The sequence below is a fragment of the Chelon labrosus genome, assembly GCF_963514085.1.
Source record: "Chelon labrosus genome assembly, chromosome: 11".
NCBI lineage: Eukaryota > Metazoa > Chordata > Actinopteri > Mugiliformes > Mugilidae > Chelon > Chelon labrosus.
Window position 1 is genome coordinate 12,835,947 of NC_140344.1, and position 21,033 is coordinate 12,856,979.

The 21,033-nt window shown below is 41.8% G+C and overlaps 2 protein-coding genes across 2 annotated transcripts; both read left to right on the forward strand.

The window, feature by feature from the left end:
- Window positions 1-1,167: 1,167 nt before the first annotated feature.
- fan1 (FANCD2 and FANCI associated nuclease 1) lies at window positions 1,168-5,974 on the forward strand. The gene is made up of 13 exons (XM_084555476.1): window positions 1,168-2,753; window positions 2,852-2,992; window positions 3,188-3,380; window positions 3,460-3,693; window positions 3,790-3,921; window positions 4,028-4,136; window positions 4,222-4,341; window positions 4,471-4,635; window positions 4,744-4,906; window positions 4,992-5,095; window positions 5,175-5,369; window positions 5,507-5,635; window positions 5,762-5,974. Exons 1-13 carry the CDS (start codon window positions 1,580-1,582, stop codon window positions 5,897-5,899), a joined length of 2,997 nt encoding a protein of 998 aa, XP_084411602.1. The 5' UTR covers window positions 1,168-1,579; the 3' UTR covers window positions 5,900-5,974.
- Window positions 5,975-7,046: 1,072 nt separating this feature from the next.
- On the forward strand, window positions 7,047-21,033 carry LOC311495848 (disintegrin and metalloproteinase domain-containing protein 10-like). The gene is made up of 16 exons (XM_084555477.1): window positions 7,047-7,187; window positions 9,025-9,175; window positions 11,273-11,391; window positions 11,549-11,707; window positions 12,262-12,362; window positions 13,301-13,450; window positions 13,901-13,993; window positions 14,081-14,264; window positions 14,738-14,901; window positions 15,021-15,204; window positions 15,896-16,046; window positions 16,138-16,321; window positions 16,429-16,537; window positions 16,642-16,862; window positions 16,950-17,076; window positions 17,930-21,033. Exons 1-16 carry the CDS (start codon window positions 7,121-7,123, stop codon window positions 18,148-18,150), a joined length of 2,385 nt encoding a protein of 794 aa, XP_084411603.1. The 5' UTR covers window positions 7,047-7,120; the 3' UTR covers window positions 18,151-21,033.

Here is a 21,033-nt window from a genome sequence, read left to right on the forward strand (position 1 = left end):
TGTATTGGAGCTGGATGTACTGATCTTGCTACACGCCCAGTCTAAACATGTCATGATCAACACCCTCCCCCTCATCTAGACATGAAGCATCTCAGCTTGTTGCTGCTGTAAACAGTCGTGCTGTTTGGGCTTAGGGCTTTTGGGTATGGGTTTTTGTTTACACTCCTACACAGCAAAATAAATCCAGCCACTGTTTATCAGATGTAACCGAGATCATGGCGTAATCTGTGTAAAATCCTTCTGTACAATCCCGGCTCCCAGACCCGATCATGACCTCTCCATGGTGCTGAAGCGACAATTAAAACAATAGGGGTAATTAAAGTCTTGCGCCCCAGCATTGCATGCATGTGCCCTGCCCTTGTCGTGTTTGTGGCGGCATTTTATAGACCCATATCGCCTAACTTCTGCCGCAGCTGCAGGGGTGGTTGTTGTGGTCTAGCCACAAGTGAACGCCGCATTCCCATCTGCCTAAATGTCGATAAGATAATCGGATATATGGTTTTCCCTGCGCATGCAGCACGCAGTGATGGAGCTGACTCCCTCCACATACACCCTCTGCTGCTTTTACCATCTGGAAGCATCCTATTATCCTACCGCTCCTGCTGCAATTCACATCGACCTTGATTTGAAGCATCGAGACTGCACCATGCTGACAACCAACTACTGAGCTGATGAACCACAGGAGCACATCCAGCATTGTTTCCAGCGAGCCGAATAGGCCTTCATGCATCACTGTTACATTTTCCCCTGCATACGTACACAAAAATCCCAGTGCCACTTACCGACATAAGTCCTGCTGGCGGCCCTCCTTGTAAGATGCTTGTGCTGATCAGATCAGATTGCACTCCGGAATGGTGATTTTTGAATAAAAGCCGCACAGCAGCCCAGGAACCTGTGTAGAAAATACACCCCCCATCATGTGCTTGGTGCTCGGTCTGCTGCTCAACATAAAACACTGCGAGGTATATAAAGACTGCACAATAAGCCAAAATAACTTCTAAAATCATCTTACTTTAAAACATTTATTGATTAGAGTCTTATTTCTAATATTTAGCAATATACCGGGTGCCATTTTGGTTATAAAATTGAGGATTTGTATATGGATTCTATTTTATTCATATAAAATTTCATTTTAAAACATAGACACAAATATAATATACACTTATAATACGATTATTATCATTATCATCATTTTTACTTTACCTGGCTTTAAACGTTCAGGTTTGCGAAAACATCGATGCATCCTGGGATCGACTTCTTCATCCTGAAACACGTTCTGCGCTCCGCTGGTTACGCCTTAGAAGCGGGATTGTTGTTATCGAGGACAGCTCTACTACCCGGTATGTGAGCTAATGTTTTTAAAACAAGTGACAACCTTATATTGTTGTCATTTTCTTGCTTCCTCTTGCATGTTTGAAGTATTAAAGTCCGCAAATGAGTGATAATTTCAAATGAAGGATTTCCCTTTCGTCGCGTTAGCGTTTAATTAAGCTAGCCTTGAATAGAGCCGTAGCATGATCAGTCCTTTCTGCGCTGAAACGTGTTCTCTGCTACAAAGAAATCCGCTTCCGCCTGCAACATGACGGAGAGACCGAGCAAAGACAAACTCAGGCGAAGTTTATCACTGTCCAGGAGCAAAAACAAAGGCAGCGTTAAAGCTGGGACTTCTGCCAGCGCTGCCACCGCAGCTCCAATCACGTCGTTCTTCAGCAGCCAGCCTCCACCTAAGCTGGCCTGTCCCCTGTGTGGCCAGCTGGTACCCAGATTCAAGATCAATGAGCACATTGATTTGCAATGTCAGAACTTTGACAGAGGAGACAGCAGTGTCGCCTCAGCAAGTAATAGTGTTGTGTCAAGCACCCGGCTGTCACCCAGAAGGAATCTCCCAAAATCCCCAGAGCCTAATCGAAAAGTGGAGGAAGAGGAGGAGGAGGACAAAGAGACCAAGACGAGTCCTTATTTCAAGAAGGGTAACTTTCAGCAGGCGCCGCGCGAGATTAACAGCAAGACTGTGGTCAGGACCATTGACCTGGGGAGTCTTTCCTCTAAGCTAACTAGAAAATGTCCTAAGGCACTTGAGAGGAAACAAACTAAGGATGAAAATACACTGAAAGATATATATTCTTCTGACACGTTGAATAGCTCACAGAAAGAAAATGTCCAGATTCAGAGTTTAGAAGACAGAAAAGAGTGTGCATCACTTATAGCCACCAGTGTAGACACTCCAACAACAGCTGAAGATCCATTGTGTTCAGACAACGTGCATAATCTCGAACTGAAAACATCTAAATCTGAAACTGTCCAAAAGTTGGTTACCCCAAAGCCGCACTCTTCGCCCTCCAAACTAGCAAAAAGAAAAAAGGAACCGACTACTTCCGGTAGGAAGTCTGGTTCCCGAAAGAAAGCAAAATATGAGGGGAGCAGTAGAGAATCAGTGGAGATGTTGCCTAGTGAAAGTACAGCTGAGACAAGTGACATGGATGTGCATAAAACAAAGGTACCGTCTCCTACTGCTTGTCACACACTGTTGAGTTCAGAAGAACCGTGTGAGAAACGTGCTGCAGTTATCAGTAAGGATTCGCTGCCAGAGTCTAGCGCTGAGAGCGGTGACCAGAGCTCCAACACTCCACGGCTTCCATACTACCTCCGCAACTTCCAGACTGTGCTGCACGCTGTGTTGGAGAATGAGGACGACAAGGCGTTGTTCAATGAGGATGATATGACGCTCATACATGCCTTTGAAAAGCTATCAGGTATGTTGACATGTCACTAAGTAATTAATCAAAATTATTAAAAAAAAATCACAAATGCATTGATGACTGATTGTTGACATGAATTTCCTCTCTCAAAGTCATGGGGCAGAAGCTGTATGTGAGACTCTTTCAGAGGAAACTGAAATGGCTTCAAGTCAATAAACTGGATTATGAAGAGATAAGCAGTGATCTGGGACCTATTGCACAGGAGCTGGTTCAAAGTGGTTTTCTTCAGACAGGTAAGTGATCCCTGACAATATAATGCACAACATCTGAATATTTTTGTTGATATGATTTGTTTCTCCTGTAATTTCTTTACTGTGTCATTACATGTAATTATTGTGACAGTTCCATTCAAACATTTGGGTTTTACTTCAGATATAGTTTGCTAAAACACTACATCAACCCCAATGTATATTTTTATTTTTACGAAGAGAATGACCTTGAGGACCTAGGGGAGGCTCTGGATCTCCTTCCGGCTCCTGAACTCAAGTCTCTAGCAAAGACGTTCCATCTGGGCAGTTCTGGGACTCAAAAACAGCAGCTAGTAGACGGGCTTCTTCGTCTAAGCAAGCAAAAGTCTCTCTTTTCTCTGGGCCCTGCTCGAAACGCAGTCATCCTCAAACGGTGAGTTGATCATTCTCACTGTGTTCATTCTGAGTCCTAGCGTTGTAGTAATGATCTCACCCTGGTCCTTTCTTTAAAGGGCAAAGCAGCTTGCAGGCTCCTGTGTGCGTCTCTGTCGCAGTCCGCGGGCTGTCTTCTCTCGCATCCTTCTGCTCTTCTCTCTGACGGACACTATGGATGAGGAGGAGATGGCAGCTGGAGGACAGAATCAGCTTTTTACCATCCTCTTGGTAAACTCAGGACGCCTGGCCTTCCCAGACTACACAGTGGAGCGTGTAGCAAAGGTGTTTCGAGACAGAGATGACCTTATTAGGTGAGACTCTGCCAAAGGACCTAAAATTACTTTGTAGAATTTAAAATTAGCAGGATAGGCAGGAATAAATACTCATGACTCCATACATCACACCAGATATGAAGCTGCCATGCGAGCCCTGCTAGAGGTGATATCTGCTATGCAGGGTGGTCAGTGGGAGAGGGCCCTGGAGCTTTACACTGCTGCCAAAAGTGCCTGGCAGGAGCTGAGGGAAAACCATGACTTCAGGTTAGGACCCATAAATCAATGTATTTATTCTGTCGCTATGTCTCTAAAACAGAGACACGGATTCCCTGGTGATTGATTAATGTCAATATTATTAATTCTTGTGTAGTCACGAGAAGGAGCTGCCTGTCTTCCTGCGCAGCTTCACTACAGGATGGGCTTACACTCGCATCTTATCCAGAGGCGTGGAGATTCTGCAGAGGCTCCGACACTACGAGGTTTGCTGAACATTTCATTTTTCTGACCAGATTATTTTTTTATTTATGGATACCAAAGTGTCATTGTTCTACTTTTATGTTACAGAAAGCAGTAGAAGAGCTGCGGTCCCTACTATTGCAGTCTGTTTACTGCCCCGACAGCCGCGGGCGATGGTGGGACAGACTGGCACTAAACCTTCAGCAACACCTCAAAAAACCTGAGCAAGTGAGCACCAGTATCTGTGTTTCCATTCTTGTCCTCAGAGACGTCCTCAGAATTTACTTGTGCAACAGTGTTCTCAGTCATGGACAGTAAGTTGTATTTTCATTTATTGATGTGCGTTCTTTATTTCAGGCTATTTGCGCTATCAGCGATGGGCTGTCAGACCCCCTGGTGCGCACAGGACATAAACTCTCCCTCCATCAGAGAGCTGTTAGGATGAAAGAGTCTCCCAGCTGCAAGAAGTACCGCCTGCAACTCAAAGATCTGCCCACTATACACGTTAAAGATGTCAAACATGTGAGCTTTTCAGTTTGTCAGTGTATGGATTTGAAGGGGGAAAAAATGATTGCTTTAATTTTCATATGTATGTAAAATAAAAGATGTTGTATGTACCTTTGGCTGCAGGTGACCATTCGAGGACAGCTGTTTCCACATGAGGGAGGCATGGGAAAATCTAAATTTCTTTTGCCGGCAAATGAAGATGGGGAGGAGGGTTCTCGTACCACTGTAATATGCTCCGTGGAAGAGCTGTCTTTAGCACATTACAGACATCAAGGTTTTGACCAAGGTAGGCAGTATTTTATATTCTTCTACAAAAAAATGTTGATATCCACTGATCACAAAAAACAACATGTGCTTTCCTAATTTCACAGGGATCCATGGAGAGGGCTCAACATTCTCAACGCTGTTTGCTCTTCTGCTGTGGGATATCATTTTTATGGAGGGTATTCCAGATGTTTTCCGAAATCCATATCAGGTAACGTAAGCTCTGCAGAGGTATCGTTGAATATTTGTGGACCCATACTAGTTAAACTCGTGTTTGTCTCCACTCTCAGACGTGTCCGCTGGATCTTCACACCGACTGTTTCTATGAGAACAGAAAGGAGGCGATTACGTCCCGTGTCCAGTTACTTAGTGAGGCGTCTGTGGAAACGCTGAATGACATGTTGGAAGATGTCTGGAATTCCCAGGAGGGTAAAGTGTGTGCACTGGTCAACTGGGAACGTTTCTCATCCCTCCAACAGGCGCAGGTGTTTACTCTTTAAAAAATGGACAGTAATGTGTTCCTTACATTATGTTTAAATGCAGCAGGACTGTGTCAATCGTCTTTCTATACACTAAAGTAAATGGCACTAACATAAGCACGTGTATATGCTGATATTTGCAGTCTCTTGTTGCCTGCTTGGGTGGATCCTTCTTAGGTGGAATAATAGCGCGAATGGCAAAAGACTACAGACACTGCCGTGGAGGTTTGCCTGATCTTGTGGTGTGGAATAGCTCAAACAACAGCTACAAGGTGAGATTACATGATCGCTGATAATCATAGCGTGTAGATATTTTCCCTTTTGCCCATTTATCATCAGGTGCCACATGCTTGCTGAAAATTTCAAACGTAGTGACACTGGATGTCATGTTGTTACAGCTGGTGGAGGTGAAGGGACCCAATGACCGGCTGTCCCAGAAGCAACAGATCTGGCTGGATGAGCTGCAGAAACTGGGGGCTGATGTGGAGGTTTGTCACGTAACAGCCACTGGAGCCAGAGGAGTTCGTCTGGAATAAACAGATACAGAAGAACTGACTGATAAGAGTATTAATCAGAGTGTTGCCAAAACTGAAACATCGACAGAAAAAAATTAAAATAATAACAATATAAGAGCCTTTTCTGAATCTGATCACGTGGACCAGATATTGAAATTGCTGAAATTCTAGCTTTTAAAAAATGTATGGCCCATACATCTAAATTGTGATCATATTCGGGGCGGAGGGAACGTAATATGCCTTGTGATGTGTTATTATATGGTATTATCATCAGGGACACTATTTCCTTTAACCAGAAGACGTACATAATGGGAACATCACTGAGAACCGTCGGGATCGGAAATAGCTTGCTTACAGATAACCAGCGCTAATACATGACATGAAAATAGATCCAACCACCACACAGTGCTGACGGTGTTTCCTCCTCTTCGGCAACACTATGTTCTCAGGATCTTAGGTTGCCAGGCAACCAGAACTCACATTTTAGTTGGCCGCTCACAAATTTCACGACAGCTCTATGAGTTTGTTATGCAATTAATTACGGTGATTATATGCCTATAAATAAGCAGTTTTGATGTTACCCATCAGTTCATCAAAGACATGCAAGTGTTTTTTTGTTTTTTTTTCCATTGACTGATTGATTAGTTGGTCATAACTGTTATAAAATGGTGCATTTCCTCCAGAGTCCAGTATGTGAGAGCAATATCTTTACTGCAATAACATGTGACTAAGACATGCCGGAACTATAGTCATAAATAATGAGCTGGACCTTGTATGATTTCACGTTGTGATATAAAGGTGGCTTAACTGTTGTAGTTTTTTGTTCAGTTAATTAAATACTTCCTCTCCATAAAATATGTAATGTTACCAAAAAACCGTTGTCACTGCAATGATTAATACTGTAAAAACTGTTTTTATAATGTCGAAACTAAAAAATTAAAAATGGTGTGATTTTTCTGTTTTCCCGATGTGGAAATGTTTGTAATGGTGGATGAAAAGGATGTACACACACAGTGCATACATGACACTGGCGGAGACATGCAGACGTAGTATGGTGGGTGCTGTAATGTATGCAGGCCTGGATCATGGATGCGTTTGGGGGAAGGGATGCCAAGATGCCGTGCGTCTGACGTCACGGCGCTGTAGAGAGGAGGCGATGAGAGGAAGCTGCAATAAACACACAGGGCGTCTGCGCCTATCTAAGTAGGACAATAAAGTGAAAACGGTATCAATGCTCTAACAATGGATTTGTCACACATGCTTCTCCTTAAACTTTTCCTCTTCGTCTACTTACTAAACTACACCCAAGGTGAGTGCGGCATTTTGAGGGAAAACCTTACAAGTTGTGTTGAATCCGCGAAGCGGCGGCAGTGAGGAGCAGAAATCCTGATAGCCCGTTAGCTAACACAAGGGATCAGCAGGGCCTGCTTGTTATGAAGAGGACTGCACCCTTTTTGCCGTGTTACTTCAAGCTAACAAATGACACACGGCGATAAAGCTGACCTGGATTCGCTCAGTTTATTGAAATGAACCCACGTTGCTGGGTTAATTCTGCGTGTTGTCACCGTTTTTGTTGGCAGGGTTGGCTCGGTTTTGTTGTTACCGTGCGAATAGCGCCGACAGCCATTGTTATTAGAAGATGGAGATGCCGACCGGGTTAACGGACCGTTAGCTTTGTGCTAGCTAACGGTTTAGCCGCTAACAGTTTAGTCAGAACACTAGCCGTTGGCGTTACCGTTGCCCGCAGCGCGTCAGTGTGTGTAGTTTAAATGACATTTAAAGTTTACAGTTTTGCTGGCATAATTTTGTTTTCGATGCTGTCACTGGTCATTGCTGTTTTCTTCAGCTGTTCTCTATTCTAACTAATGTAAGCCTGGATTATTTTTTAGTTTAAATAATTGTAAATAAGTTTTTCGGATGGCAGGAACGTTGCTATATATAAAATGTATAATTGAAGTGTAATATAGAGAGCCACGTATCCTGCACCGATACTGTGCTTTCCACTAAAATAAACGAGAGATTCAAACACACCTAGTTTAACACCAGCCAGTTATAGTTTCCATATTTATACGGAAAACACTTTTAATCACTTCTTAAGGTTTTTGTCTGTTTAAACGGTTAAAAGTAGCACACAAAACTTTTTTATTAAGACCATATTTCGCTTTCGTGTTTCTGTTGATTTTCATTTATGTTTGACTCTGCATGCTTTATTTTTAAATCTCACTTTCTGAAATGCTTTTTATTAATTAAGATATTTCCGAGTTACAGTCAGGGCCACTTCTCATAGTCACCCCAATGAAAAATTTAATGTTATCACCTAAATATTTCATGTGCATGTGAACAGAGAAGTAGCTGAAGCCTGGTCTACTTATCCGTGGTTGTTACATAGTTACACCGAATCCTATAATTTATGGCTCACTTGTCAGGCATAATTACCTGCCAGAAAGACCTAATTACATACACTGTATTTACAGAAAATGCTCTCTTTTGGTTCATAGGTTAGAGAGCAAAGTATTGATTGTACTGACGTACCAGTGTGCGTCTTGGTGTACGTGAGGAAAAATGTGTAAAATCTGTCTGAGATAAATGTCCTAAACAAAACCATTGTGTTTTCTTGGAATGGTGTTTGTGAGGCTGCTTTCAATTGTGAAGCTGTTGGTGAAATTGGGTGGAGATGCTCAAGAATCTCTTTTTCCTTCGAGCCCACCACCCACTCTTCTGGTGGCAAAATAATTATGCTGTGACGCTGGGGGCTGTTGTTGTTGAGCACAGCTCCAAAACTGGCATTTATTTGACTTAAATAGATTAGGCTGAATGTTAAAAGCCAGACCACTGCGCTGATTTGATGTCAGTTTCTGTCACTTTAATCCTGTCTGCCGAATGTCTGCAAGATCATCCACCTTGTGCAATCCTTGGGTTTCACCTCGACTGAATTTCATTTGAAATTCAAGTGCTCACAGACTCGCTGTGGTACCAAGGCTGTTGTTGTTACTTAACTTGCAAAAAGAGCAGGATGTTGTCCCCAGCATTTGGCACTTTACATTTTCATGTTGTTATATTACTGTAATTTTCTTTAATTTACTATCTGTCACAAAAATACTCTATACACACACTTTAACAGGCGCTCCTCTGTTCTTTTCACACAGGACACTATAGGAATCCCTTGAACAAGTACATCCGTCACTATGAAGGCCTGTCCTACGACACAGAGCTTGTGCACAGCAAGCATCAGAGGGCTAAGAGGTCGCTCTCTCATGAAGACAAGTACCTTCATTTAGATTTTCATGCCCATGGAAGGTTTGTGTCCTTTTTTTGATCAATCATGTTAGCCTAAAGTGAAAATGTATTAGTTAATTAATTTCATGAACCGAGTGACTTATGCCTATATTGTTCATAATTAAGGTCTGAACTTTGCTGTAGCAAGGATTTGTATGCCCCTCAGCTCCCTTTGTTTAATTAAACATTGTTTACATTTAATTTTGTTTTGGGGCAGGGGCGTTACATTAGCTCTTGTGAGAATTAATCGTAATTGTCAGCCTTTTTTTTTTTTTTTTTTTAATGTGTAGTTGTATGATCTCCCTTGGAGCCAAATGATTTACTGATTGGTGTGAGGACATAAATCCTGCTGGGAGATACTTTGATTAATTGTTTTGAGCTATTTTCAAACAGAAACTGTAGATGTTTTTTTCCATCTTCTGAGTTGTGATGATTTGCTGCTGTTTTTAACTTGTGTGATTGAATGCTGATCATTTTGGAGGCTGCAACTGTTAGTTAGTGGGAATAAACAAAGCAAGACACAAACTTGGGATGTAAGCAACAATAACAAGAACCTTGTTTGTTGCTTTTTGAAAATTTACTGACAAAATGATTAGTAAAAGATTATTTGGCAGATACATTTCTACTAAAATATAATACGTAACATTTAGTCTAATGTTTAGGTGTTTCTCATTTCCTGCAGAAATCTAAATAACCAGCAGGTCAATTGAGATGGAAAGCGTGAATGTGTTGTCTGTGTATTTTTACACACATTCCAACTCAGTTGCAACCCCCCTCCAAATATAGTAGATGGACCGAACCCTTGTCTTGATTCTTACACTTCTATTTTGAAGAGGTGGTGTTGTTTGATAGAACGTATCTACACTCTCCATGACAAAGTCACGACCATCTGGCTGGGATCTTGGCAAAAGCTGTTTATCGTTCTGTCTGTAACGGGGCCAGCTGTGTCTAAACTCTGATGTTGCTTAACAGGGAAGAGAATGATAAGAGCTGTGTAAACAAACGCACGGAAGGAAGAAGTCTCTTCCTTTGAAAAAGCATGAATGTGTCTGCTTATTTTCCTTTTCAGTCAACAACAAAACTAGAGATGCAACTCGGATTCTTTCATTTAATTTTCAGAGCACTATTCACCTTTCCTTTTCCTGGTTTGAACAGAATGTTCTAATGCAGTACCGTGCAGACACTTGAAGTGTTTTCTAAAAATAATCCCATTTACGTGAATAAACACACTTTGAAGTGACCAGAAATTTTGCCCCTAAACCAGCACAAGTTTTCCTAGGTACTCAGGTGCTCCCTGTACTTGGCAGATAGGTTGTTTTACACATCTTGGAGAATTACTGGATCTTCTGTAGATTTAGTCGTTCCAGTTGCTTCATGTACTGCAGTATTACTCTACGTTGTAAAGATCAGGGCTCTGTGGGAGTTGTACCATCTGTTGCAGGACTCTTTGTTTGTCTTGTAGCTGAAGAAAATTATTTTTCGCTTTTCCCAGCAAACAACTTTGATTCAGTAAGCGTTGCACACGTACAAGCCTGGATTGTTTGCCATCATATCAAGCTTCACCATCACTCTCACGTCTAAATTTTTACAAAGACCTTGTGTTTTCTCTCAGTTAATGTAGCTGCTGTTCCTCGGGCACAGCGAACAGTAACTTACACACAATACAAGCATACAATAAGAGCACTGTGTAGGTAGGTGTTACATGAAACCCAAGGTTTGCTGTAACATCTCCGTTTCCCTGCCATGTGTTTGATTAACAAAAAACAGCATTGTTGTCAAAAACAGCATTGGCAAGATATCCTGTTCGGCCTCTTCCCAAATAAAGGCTGCCGTTTCCACTCTGAAACAGAAAGCAGCTTAGATGTTTTGTTTTTTTTCTCAGCCAGTGCTCTTGCTTCAACTCTTTTCTCCCTTTCATTTGCATTTCCCTTCAGCACAAAGGCTGGGTGAATATTGCTTACTTCCGAAAGTGAGGTCCTCTTCAGAGCCACACCTAAATCTATAAGGTCACGCTCTCTGAAAGAAGAAGTCCATAGACTGTTTCCTGACCGCATTGTTCTGGCGTGAATCATCAGATTTGAACTGTGTTGTCTTTGTGTTTTATTTCTTTGATTTCAGGCATTTTAACTTACGAATGAAGAGGGATACTACCTTGTTTGCCCAAGATTTAAAGGTGGATGTTTCAGGAGAAGAGATTCCATATGATACCTCTCATATCTACACTGGAGAAATCTATGGTAAGAATGCATTTTTAATACACTTGTTTTAATGTTGCATTGCAGTGGTGCAGTCCAGCCCAGCCCATTTTTTAAAACGGCAGTACTTTCTGAAATATGAATATCTGATCTTGTGTGAGTCTTCTAACACGTACACTTCTATAATGTGGGTTCCCAGGTGAGAAAGGTACCCTGACTCATGGCTCAGTTGTGGATGGTAAGTTTGAGGGCTTCATTCAGAGCCACCATGGAAATTACTATGTGGAGCCTGCCGAGAGATACCTGGAGGGCAAAGATGTGCCTTTCCACTCTGTCATCTACCACGAAGACGACATACGTGAGTCCCCGACGACTTCAGTTAAACAAATACTTTGACTGGGGTTTTCTTGTAATCACTGTGTGTGTGTGTATGTGTGTAATCAGATATAATGTAAATGTGTGACTGTGAAAGTGCAAGGTTAGAGCTGCTGAGCTGATAGAGGCAGACTGGTGTGATCGCCCCCCTGGGGAGTAAAGATACCCGGAGTGCTCATTAGCTGAGTAACACAACTCTTTCTTTCAGGCTACTGGCTCATTGAAGCAGTCTTTACAATGTTGGTACTAGTACTGAACACCGAGTACACTTCACTACACTGGCACCCCTTAATTTCAAATCATCTGTGTACACATAGCATGTGGCTGAGGGGCAAATTAAACAGAACTGTGAGAGGAATCAGTAATGAGAGCGACAGGAAAGTAACAGCTCACACAGCAAAGCTAGGCTCAAGTGGCGTGTAAGTACATCCATTAGCCGATCATGAATAGGGCCAGAAATAGAGTGACTCAGGGGGTTAAGTAGCTAACATTGTCTCCCATAATCCAAACAGTGTTGTGTCTGCCTCTCTCACACAGACTACCCGCACAAGTACGGCCCAGAGGGAGGCTGTGCTGATAGCTCCGTGTTTGAAAGGATGAAGAAGTACCAAGCCTCTGCCATGGAGGAGCCACCCAAGGTGAACTTTCACCACACACCACGATGAGGCCTGACAGGGTTCAGTAAAGAGATCTGAGGAAATTATAAATTCCTCCTTCTCAGTCGGGGGTCAGAGATACCCGTGGAGGCTTTTCCGTCTGTACTGGGTTCATCTTTGAGATTTGAAAACAGAGAAAATATAAACCAAGCTGGAACAAATAGCAAATGTTGCATGTTGGAAAAACAAATACCAAATAATATTAGGCCTGTCTGATAACTCTGATATAGTGTGTTGTTAACTAGTCAAACATTAATACAATACAGTGAAAACAGCACAGTCACAGGTAACATATTCTGTAAACATATTCGGTACAATTACACATATATTGTAACACACAGTTAATTTATACATGCTCGTCATCCTAAACAAGTTCACTTTCTTTTTTAATTTTAGAAGAGTCCTTACTGGTCTTCTAGTATATGATGAAATGAGGAAAGCTACATCTAACTCTAAAATATCCTACAACGTAACCAAAAACAAACAGTTTATTATTAGTTTTATTCATTTGCATTAGTTACGTGGTAATATTAGTTTTGTTAAGATATGCTGACATATCTTTCAGTACATTTTCATATAAAATAGCTTTATGTTGTGGTTGTTTCTCTTCTGAACCACATGACTAAAATGTACCGGCACAAACTGGAATGACTTTCAACTCTGGTTGAATTAATACAATATTCTCCAAAATCTTCCTTTAATCGGATGTGGTTTGATTCTCGTTATTTCTACCTTTCCTCCCACCACCTGTACCCGTCCCTCTGCAGTAAGTCAGTTCATGAACATACTGCAGCTTAAGAACCACAGCCTAAAAATACCGGACATTATTTATTTACTCACTGTTTGGCTGAAAATGCTATGTATATGTTTTATTTAACTGTACATTCCCTGTTCTCCTTCTCCCCTGTCCCTCATGCCAGGAGCTCCACACTGAAGCTGGCTCTAATGACCACATGCTGCTGAGAAAGAAGAGAATGGCTCAGGTTGAGAAAAACACCTGCCAGCTTTTTATTCAGACTGACCACCTCTTCTACAAGTACTACAAGACCAGAGAAGCTGTCATTGCTCAGGTAGTGCACTCATGTGAAACACACCACACTGGTACTTTTAAAATTTGAGTCCACATGTTGACTTTTTGTCTGATGCAGGTACAGAGACACGTTTTTAACCAACAGTAATTTGTAGAAAGGCTCATTAGGATTGGAATAATAATAATAATAATAAAACATCTTGTTCTGTGAAAGGGATGAGTCATAATACTTTCAATAGAGGAGCAAGAAAAGGCCAGTCTTAATTACGGTTCCTGTTTGAAATGTAAAACTCAGTCTGCAAACGTCCATGAAAGTATAATTTCCATGGAAGTGTTCTACATTTAAGAAATAGTTTCATATTTTTCTAAGTACTTGTTAAGCCAGTAAGTTTATATCCTTTTAAAATTCTCCAAAATTACATAAACCCTCCTTTTAGATTCAGTATGAAAAATGTAAGCTTGCATAATGCCCTTAAATTCACTCTTTCAGATTTCCAGTCACGTCAAGGCCATTGACGCCATCTATCAGGGCACAGACTTCATGGGCATTCGTAACATCAGCTTCATGGTGAAAAGGATCAGGGTGAGTCTTGTGCTGTGAGGCTACTTTGAAGTTCACATTTGGTCACTGCCTTTCCTCTGAGCTCACCCTGGTCCTGGTCCTGCATAGATAAACACCACCAATGATGAGAGAGACCGGTCCAACCCGTTCCGCTTCGCCAACATCGGGGTGGAGAAGTTCCTGGAACTGAACTCGGAGCAGAACCACGACGACTACTGCTTGGCCTACGTCTTCACCGACAGAGATTTTGATGACGGGGTGCTGGGTCTGGCCTGGGTGGGAGCCCCCTCAGGTACTGAAAGACAATGTGTCGTCAGTGATCACTAAACAACTTGTCCTCTTTTTATAGAAAACTATTAATACGTCCATAACAAACAAATGTTGATGTTACAAAACCAGTTTACAACATGTCACATTGCAGCTCTAAAATTGGAGTTTGGGGTTTGCAGCATCAAACATCAACATATGCAGATGTGATGATTCCCAAAGGTTATTATTACGCCCCTACAAGTTACACAGTGTTAATGATGTAAAAAGCAAAACTTTGTTGTTTTTTTTTTGTTTGCCACATTGCTAATTTGCGCTGTTGCACGGTTGAAATCTGAAATTTAAAATGTGCTGTAAACATGTTGATAGATTATGTTTTCAAGCATATTATATCATCTGGACTAAATTATATTCACCCCCTTCAATGATCAAAGTCCTTAAAGTTTTTAAGCTTTGTTTTGGAAGAAGTTTGTTCCAACTTGTGTTTTTTCTTCTCAGGGAGTTCTGGAGGCATTTGTGAAAAAAGCAAGTTGTACTCTGATGGCAAAAAGAAGTCCCTCAACACTGGTATAATCACTGTACAGAACTATGCCTCCCACGTACCTCCAAAAGTCTCCCATATCACATTTGCACATGAAGTAGGACACAACTTTGGCTCCCCGGTGAGTTACTTATACAGTATATGCTGCATTTATGCTTGGTGTGAAGGAATTCTTTAGGCTTGTACGCTTTGTCCCTTCTTCTTTTAACCTTTTATTTCCCTTTCATTCCCCTCCGCAAGCATGACTCCGGATCTGAGTGCACCCCAGGAGAATCCAAAAGCCAAGACAAGAAGGAGAAGGGCAATTATATCATGTATGCAAGAGCTACATCGGGAGACAAGCTCAACAACAATAAGTTCTCCGTCTGTAGCGTTCGCAACATCAGCCAGGTGCTGGAGAAAAAGAGAGGCAACTGTTTTGTTGGTACGTTTTGCTGTTTTTGTTAATCTTTGTCTTAACTGTCATCTTTCTTTAGGTTTTGTTAATTCAATCCACAGTGTTATTTTAATTCCGCTTTCCCTGCGTTGTTGAATGTCAGAATGTGGAAGATATTTTACTCCAAAGTCTTAATAAGTAAATTAATTCTGACAAATAGAGATGCAGCCACTTTTTGGCCAGTGCCAGCTATGAAAAACAATCTTGGTACTAGTCCAGTATTTTTATTTTTTTTATCTGACAATGTTGTTATCTTTTTTGTTTAGATTTTATGTAAATGTCTCAACTTTCAATTGAGCACCACAACAAAAGCATGTTTCAAAAGTCAGTTACCTCACCATATGATTGGCACGCCTGAAAATCATAATCTGTTTTGCACATGCTGTTGTTTGAAGTCTCATGCTTGGTGGCTTGGCTGATATGACTGGAAAACTTGTGTAGGCGTCCAGAAACTGTCCTGTTACACCCGTAGAGCCTGATATTTCTGCTTTTCCACTAACAAACCGACAAAGACTATTCAGGCTCTCTCTGCCTCTGCTTCAACACTGACGAGACTATTTTCATAGCAAATATCTGATTTCTAGTAAACCTTTAGCAATCAGCACAAAAAGTCAAAGTACAAAGAAACACTTCAGTTTTTGGGAAATGCACTAATGTTTATTTTTCCTTCTGCAAACAGAGTCTGGCCAGCCCATCTGTGGTAACGGCCTGGTGGAGCCTGGAGAGGAGTGTGACTGTGGTTACAGTGACCAGTGCAGGGACCAGTGCTGCTATGATGCCAACCAGCCTGACAACAAGAAGTGCAAACTGAAGCCCAACAAAGTCTGCAGGTAGTTTTATTTTTCAGTTTTCATCTTTGATGTTTTTTTTAAGAAAGGTCTGCCACCTCATTTTTTTCTACACTTGTTTCTCTTCCACTAGCCCCAGCCAGGGTCCTTGTTGCACTGCTGAATGTTCTTACAAGGGTCGTAATGAGAAGTGTAGAGAAGAGTCGGAGTGTGCTCACCAAGGCATGTGTAATGGAGTCAGTCCACAGTGCCCCACGTCTGAGCCCAAGGCCAACTTCACCGCATGCCACGGAGAGACTCAAGTCTGCCTCAACGGGGTGAGTGGCAGAAGACTTCACACCTGGAAGATCTGGTTGTTATGGCAACTTCATATTCCTACCAGTCGGTATCTGATCTCGCCTGTCCTCATGCTCCTCCCCCGCAGGGCTGCTCCGGCTCCATCTGTGAGAAGTATGGGCTTGAGGCGTGCACCTGTGCCAGCCAAGATGGCAAGGATGAGACTGAGCTTTGCCACGTGTGCTGCATGGAGAAGAGTGAGTCATTTACCTTTTTTTCCACCTTTTATAACAGCTTTTCTAAACATAAAATGTGCTTGGGCTGTTGTGGCTTGAATGTGATTTGTCATCTGTCTCTACAGTGAATCCCAACACGTGCAGCAGCACGGGATCAGAGCGCCTGGCTCGTTTCTTTAATAAAAAGGTAACCACACTGCCAGCCGGCTCACCTTGCAACGACTTCAAAGGCTACTGCGACGTGTTCATGAAGTGCCGACTGGTGGATGCTGACGGGCCGCTTGCCAGGCTAAAGAAGGCCATCTTCAATCCAGAGCTCTATGAGAACATTGCTGAGTGGATTGTGGTATGTGTTGACCCCTTGGTTCTGATTGGACCGTCATTTATTGTAAAGTGTTTTTGTGTTGATTCTGTTTCATTCATTTCCTCCTAGGGTCATTGGTGGGCAGTGCTGTTGATGGGCATCGCCCTCATCATGCTCATGGCAGGTTTCATTAAGATCTGTAGTGTACACACGCCGAGCAGTAACCCGAAACTTCCCCCTCCCAAACCACTTCCAGGTGAGTGCATTAAAAAAGAAGCGTGGCATGAATGTTACAAATGTTACAGACATATTTTCATAAATACCCTTCCCACTTCTACTCTAATGCCCTGACATTTTGATGAAAATGGTAATCTAGGTATGTTAATCAGATCTTATATTAAGTACTGAAATGTCTCTGGTGTTTTGCACGACCGGGTTTGTAATCAAATAAACTCAAATTTTTATATCATGAATTAAAAGCGAGCCTCAGTAATGATCACTTTCGTCACAATTTTATGAAAACAGCCTCCTGAGAGCAGCTACAAGAGTCAGTCAGCTTTGAATAGGAGCTCTTAAATTAGCTCCAAATTAAAAGTCAAATTGCACCGACTAAAAGACATGTGATTGAACTGGCTTTAATTGCCACACTGTATGCCTTGTCAACCCCCAACCCAAATGCCGATGCCTGCAAATTAACCGTGACCTTGTTTACATGGACAATATACTTCAACTGGGCTGTAATCATATTAATTTGAAATTCCAACATAACAGTTGGATGCTATACGGGCACAAACTAAAAGGATAACGTGGTAAACATGCCCCAAAACAGAATACATTTCGTTTGGCATGTGCAAAGTGTTTTCCGACTTTGTTTACCCTTTGAAACCCATTGTTTCAAGTCTCTGAACGGGAAAACATGCCCAAATGATCGCATCAAGTGTTTACACAGTTATTAGTTGCTAATAATTTCCTGTTGAGTGGATTGTGGAAAGGTTTAAACCACTCCCCTCAAACAGATCGACCAGAGTGGGCCAGTCTAAAAAATCTTCAGTGCCACTGCTAATATGACTTATATTTACAAGCTCCGTTAACTGTCTTTCTTCTGCCAGGCACTTTGAAGAGGCGACGAGCGCAGCAGCAGGCTAACTCCCAGGTGCAGCACCAGTCCCAGCACCCGCACGCCCACCCACATGGCCACGCAGGCCACGGTGGGCACGGCGGGCACGGCGGCCAGCGGCAACAACCGAGGCAGCCCCAGCGGCAGGCGCAGCCCCAGAGGCACCACCGTCAGCCCCGAGAGAACTATCAGATGGGCCAGATGAGACGCTGAGACCCTGCACCCAGCCCCTTTCCCCCCCAATGCCTTGGCTCCTCCTTGTGCCTACAGTGGGAAACAAAAGCGTCACTCCATCCAAAGAAAAGCCTGACATGGTTGTTAGTCATCATCATATCCTTCATCTACAGACAAACAGACATGTGAAAAAGAGAAAACACTATCTAGCAACTCGATTGGCTCTTTGAGGAGAGGACTCGACCATCAGCCATTTCCAATGCAGTGCGGTCTAGCATCTTTTTCCATCTTATTTTCTTTTTCTTTTTTTTTTTTAAGGAGTGCCAAGGAGTTAAGGAATCATTCGTAGCTTTAGTACATTCTGTGATGTGTTTTTTGTTTTATTGCAACGTCTTCTTGAGTGACAAGCCCCGTGGCTGCTGGTGAATTGTTCTGTGCTTTTCTTTCGCCATTCTAGCCAGGAATGAGAGACACTCAGTGGGGATTTGCGGCACTTTTGTGATTTACACACGTCAAAACGGCAAAAGACACAGGCTCCGGTCTCTCGTGCAGACGGTCTTCTGCATGTGACTGTAAATATTTAGTGTATCATAAGTGAAAACAAACTATTTCTTCTACTGTAAATGTGTAATTCTTCACTTTTTTTCTTTGATTTTTTCGGTTAGTGCTCTCAGGATTCTTAACACATAAATGAAGGATTGACGGCTGTGGTGAGTTCCTTGGACGTTGAGGATCTGATGAAGTTCTCTTCGCCGTCCAGTCAGGTGGATCTCATTCACTTTCGTTAGATTGAAAGATTTTGAACAAGGTCGCCATATCCCACTTTTTAGGCCCTCTCTGTTCAAGGTTCCTTCTTCATATTTTTTTTCTTTAATTTCTTGCTAACATCTTGTTTCACCCATGTTGTGTAACAAGCTAGAGGAGGTTTAGGGTGGTGGGAACAGAAAGGGAAGATGGCCTAGTTTGGTACAACATTTACTGTCTTTACTGATTTGTTTTTTTTTTTTTTTTACAATGAAGAATGAATAACCACTAACTGAAGCTGATGACGATTCTAGCTGTTAAGATATGAAGACGAGGGAAAGTGAAGGCCGCCGTGGCTTAGTGTAGAAGTGAGAGTGTGTCATGTTACAGAGTTAGTTTACATGAGTGTGGAAATAAATTTTAAAAATGACTAAAAAAATGTAAGATTAAAATCATTCTATTATTCTTCAGATAACGAATCTAAGAACTTTTCAATGTGGGCATGCAGACACATTATTTAAATGTGACTATTAATTGACCAAGGTCTGTAATATTTGTATGTCACTCAACACTATTTACTTTGACAGCTGTCAATGTTTGTCTCAAAGCAGCTGGAGAGCGCAGTATGACGCAGCAGTATTGTCACATTATTCACTATCACATTCCTCAGTGTGTTCACTACTTCCACAGGAGACGAGCGCTTTGATTTTGATTTTTCAGAACTCGCGGTTATCCCCCGATCAGATCTCATCAAGGACTGAATCCCCTTAAGAGCTCATGAGTGCAGGCGTCAAGTCTGGAGTTTACATCAGCGTGCCATACAACTTTATAGAGCTGATCTCCGTGCGCAGGTTTTTAGAAAATACAGGAAGCACCTGTGTGGTTTAAATGAATTAAAGGAAGGAGACGTGGTTGTTTATGCGGGATCGTTCGACCTCAGGTGTTTTCTTCCTCCCCTCTCTGCAGCAAAGTGGCATTTTGGGAAATAATAACATAACACTAACTGAGAGGGTTTGTAATCGTTATCCTGTGATTCATTTACCATGCAAACATTTCAGTGACAGAATGCTTCTGCGTGCAAAAGCACAAACAACACGGCACAAAGTTTGTGCAAGAAGAAGTTTCTGTCTTCTGACTTTATTTTATACCGTCTTTTATTATTATTTTTTTGAAAGCACCATTCTCACAACACTACCCTGATGGTCGTAATAATCACACATGTGCTCTGGAGGGGACGTGACAAATTTCGGATGAATTGGGCAGGTCGGCAGTTACACAGCTACAACTTCTCATGTCTGTACAAAATGGAGCTCTTTTTGAATCTCATCTCCCAGGCCGCATCACACCCGCTGGGCCCGGAGAACTTACCTGTAAACTTGTACAGTACCTCGAAGAATTTGCATTTCATTTGAAAATGAAAATTACATTTTGATACATCCGTTTCATTTTTTGTATTCTAATTCCAGAGTCGGTTGTTCAAAGATGTTCATATGTGACAGACTTTCCTCTCTTCTAAGTTATTTATGTTCTTATATGTGCTAGTTGAACTGGAGTTTGCTTATGATACTTTTCTCCACCATCATCAATGGTAAAAACAATTCAGTGTGATGGAGTTAATGTTACATTCTCATTTTTGTCTTTGTTATCCTGTGGCATGGTTTGGGTAGAAGAGCAGAAGAATAATGCCTGTAAATTTACTTTCTTTTTAATTTCGTAGTCTTGGTAAAGTTTTTAGATAAACGTGCACTGAAAATGTCCAAATTGAGTTGAAATGTTGTAGGTGATGTAGGCCGAAAGAACACAAGATTAAAAAGTAATACTACTGTCTGATTTTAATGTTCACTGTGTTTTATACAGTATCGGAAATTTTTGTTCACTTTGAACATTTTTACTAAAAAAAAATTTCAAATTGTATTGTGCAAAGAGATGTAATTTTTGGAGTACTTGAAATGCATTAATTAAAAGACTCGTTCAAAATAAAATAGACCCCTGTTTACTGTCTGTGAGGTCTGCGCTCTCTGGCTTTTTATGTTCACGTGGGGCCGTTTGCACATAGAACGGGACATTTAACACATGACGATCATTTGCAGCAAGCTTTAATGTTGCAATAAACAAAGTTTGCGTAACAATCTGGTGTCGTGGCGTTTAAAATATGTGGGCGTTACACAGGCATGACAG

Excerpts from the sequence above, each read along its gene's own strand:
- LOC311495848 (XM_084555477.1), top strand. The coding sequence starts at position 7,121 with ATGGATTTGTCACACATGCTTCTCCTTAAACTTTTCCTCTTCGTCTAC. Across the intron at positions 7,188-9,024 it reads CTTACTAAACTACACCCAAG|GACACTATAGGAATCCCTTG; the intron begins GTGAGTGCGGCA and ends CTTTTCACACAG. Across the intron at positions 16,047-16,137 it reads AAGCCCAACAAAGTCTGCAG|CCCCAGCCAGGGTCCTTGTT; the intron begins GTAGTTTTATTT and ends CTCTTCCACTAG.
- fan1 (XM_084555476.1), top strand. The coding sequence starts at position 1,580 with ATGACGGAGAGACCGAGCAAAGACAAACTCAGGCGAAGTTTATCACTG. Across the intron at positions 2,993-3,187 it reads AAGTGGTTTTCTTCAGACAG|AGAATGACCTTGAGGACCTA; the intron begins GTAAGTGATCCC and ends ATTTTTACGAAG. Across the intron at positions 4,137-4,221 it reads AGAGGCTCCGACACTACGAG|AAAGCAGTAGAAGAGCTGCG; the intron begins GTTTGCTGAACA and ends TTTATGTTACAG.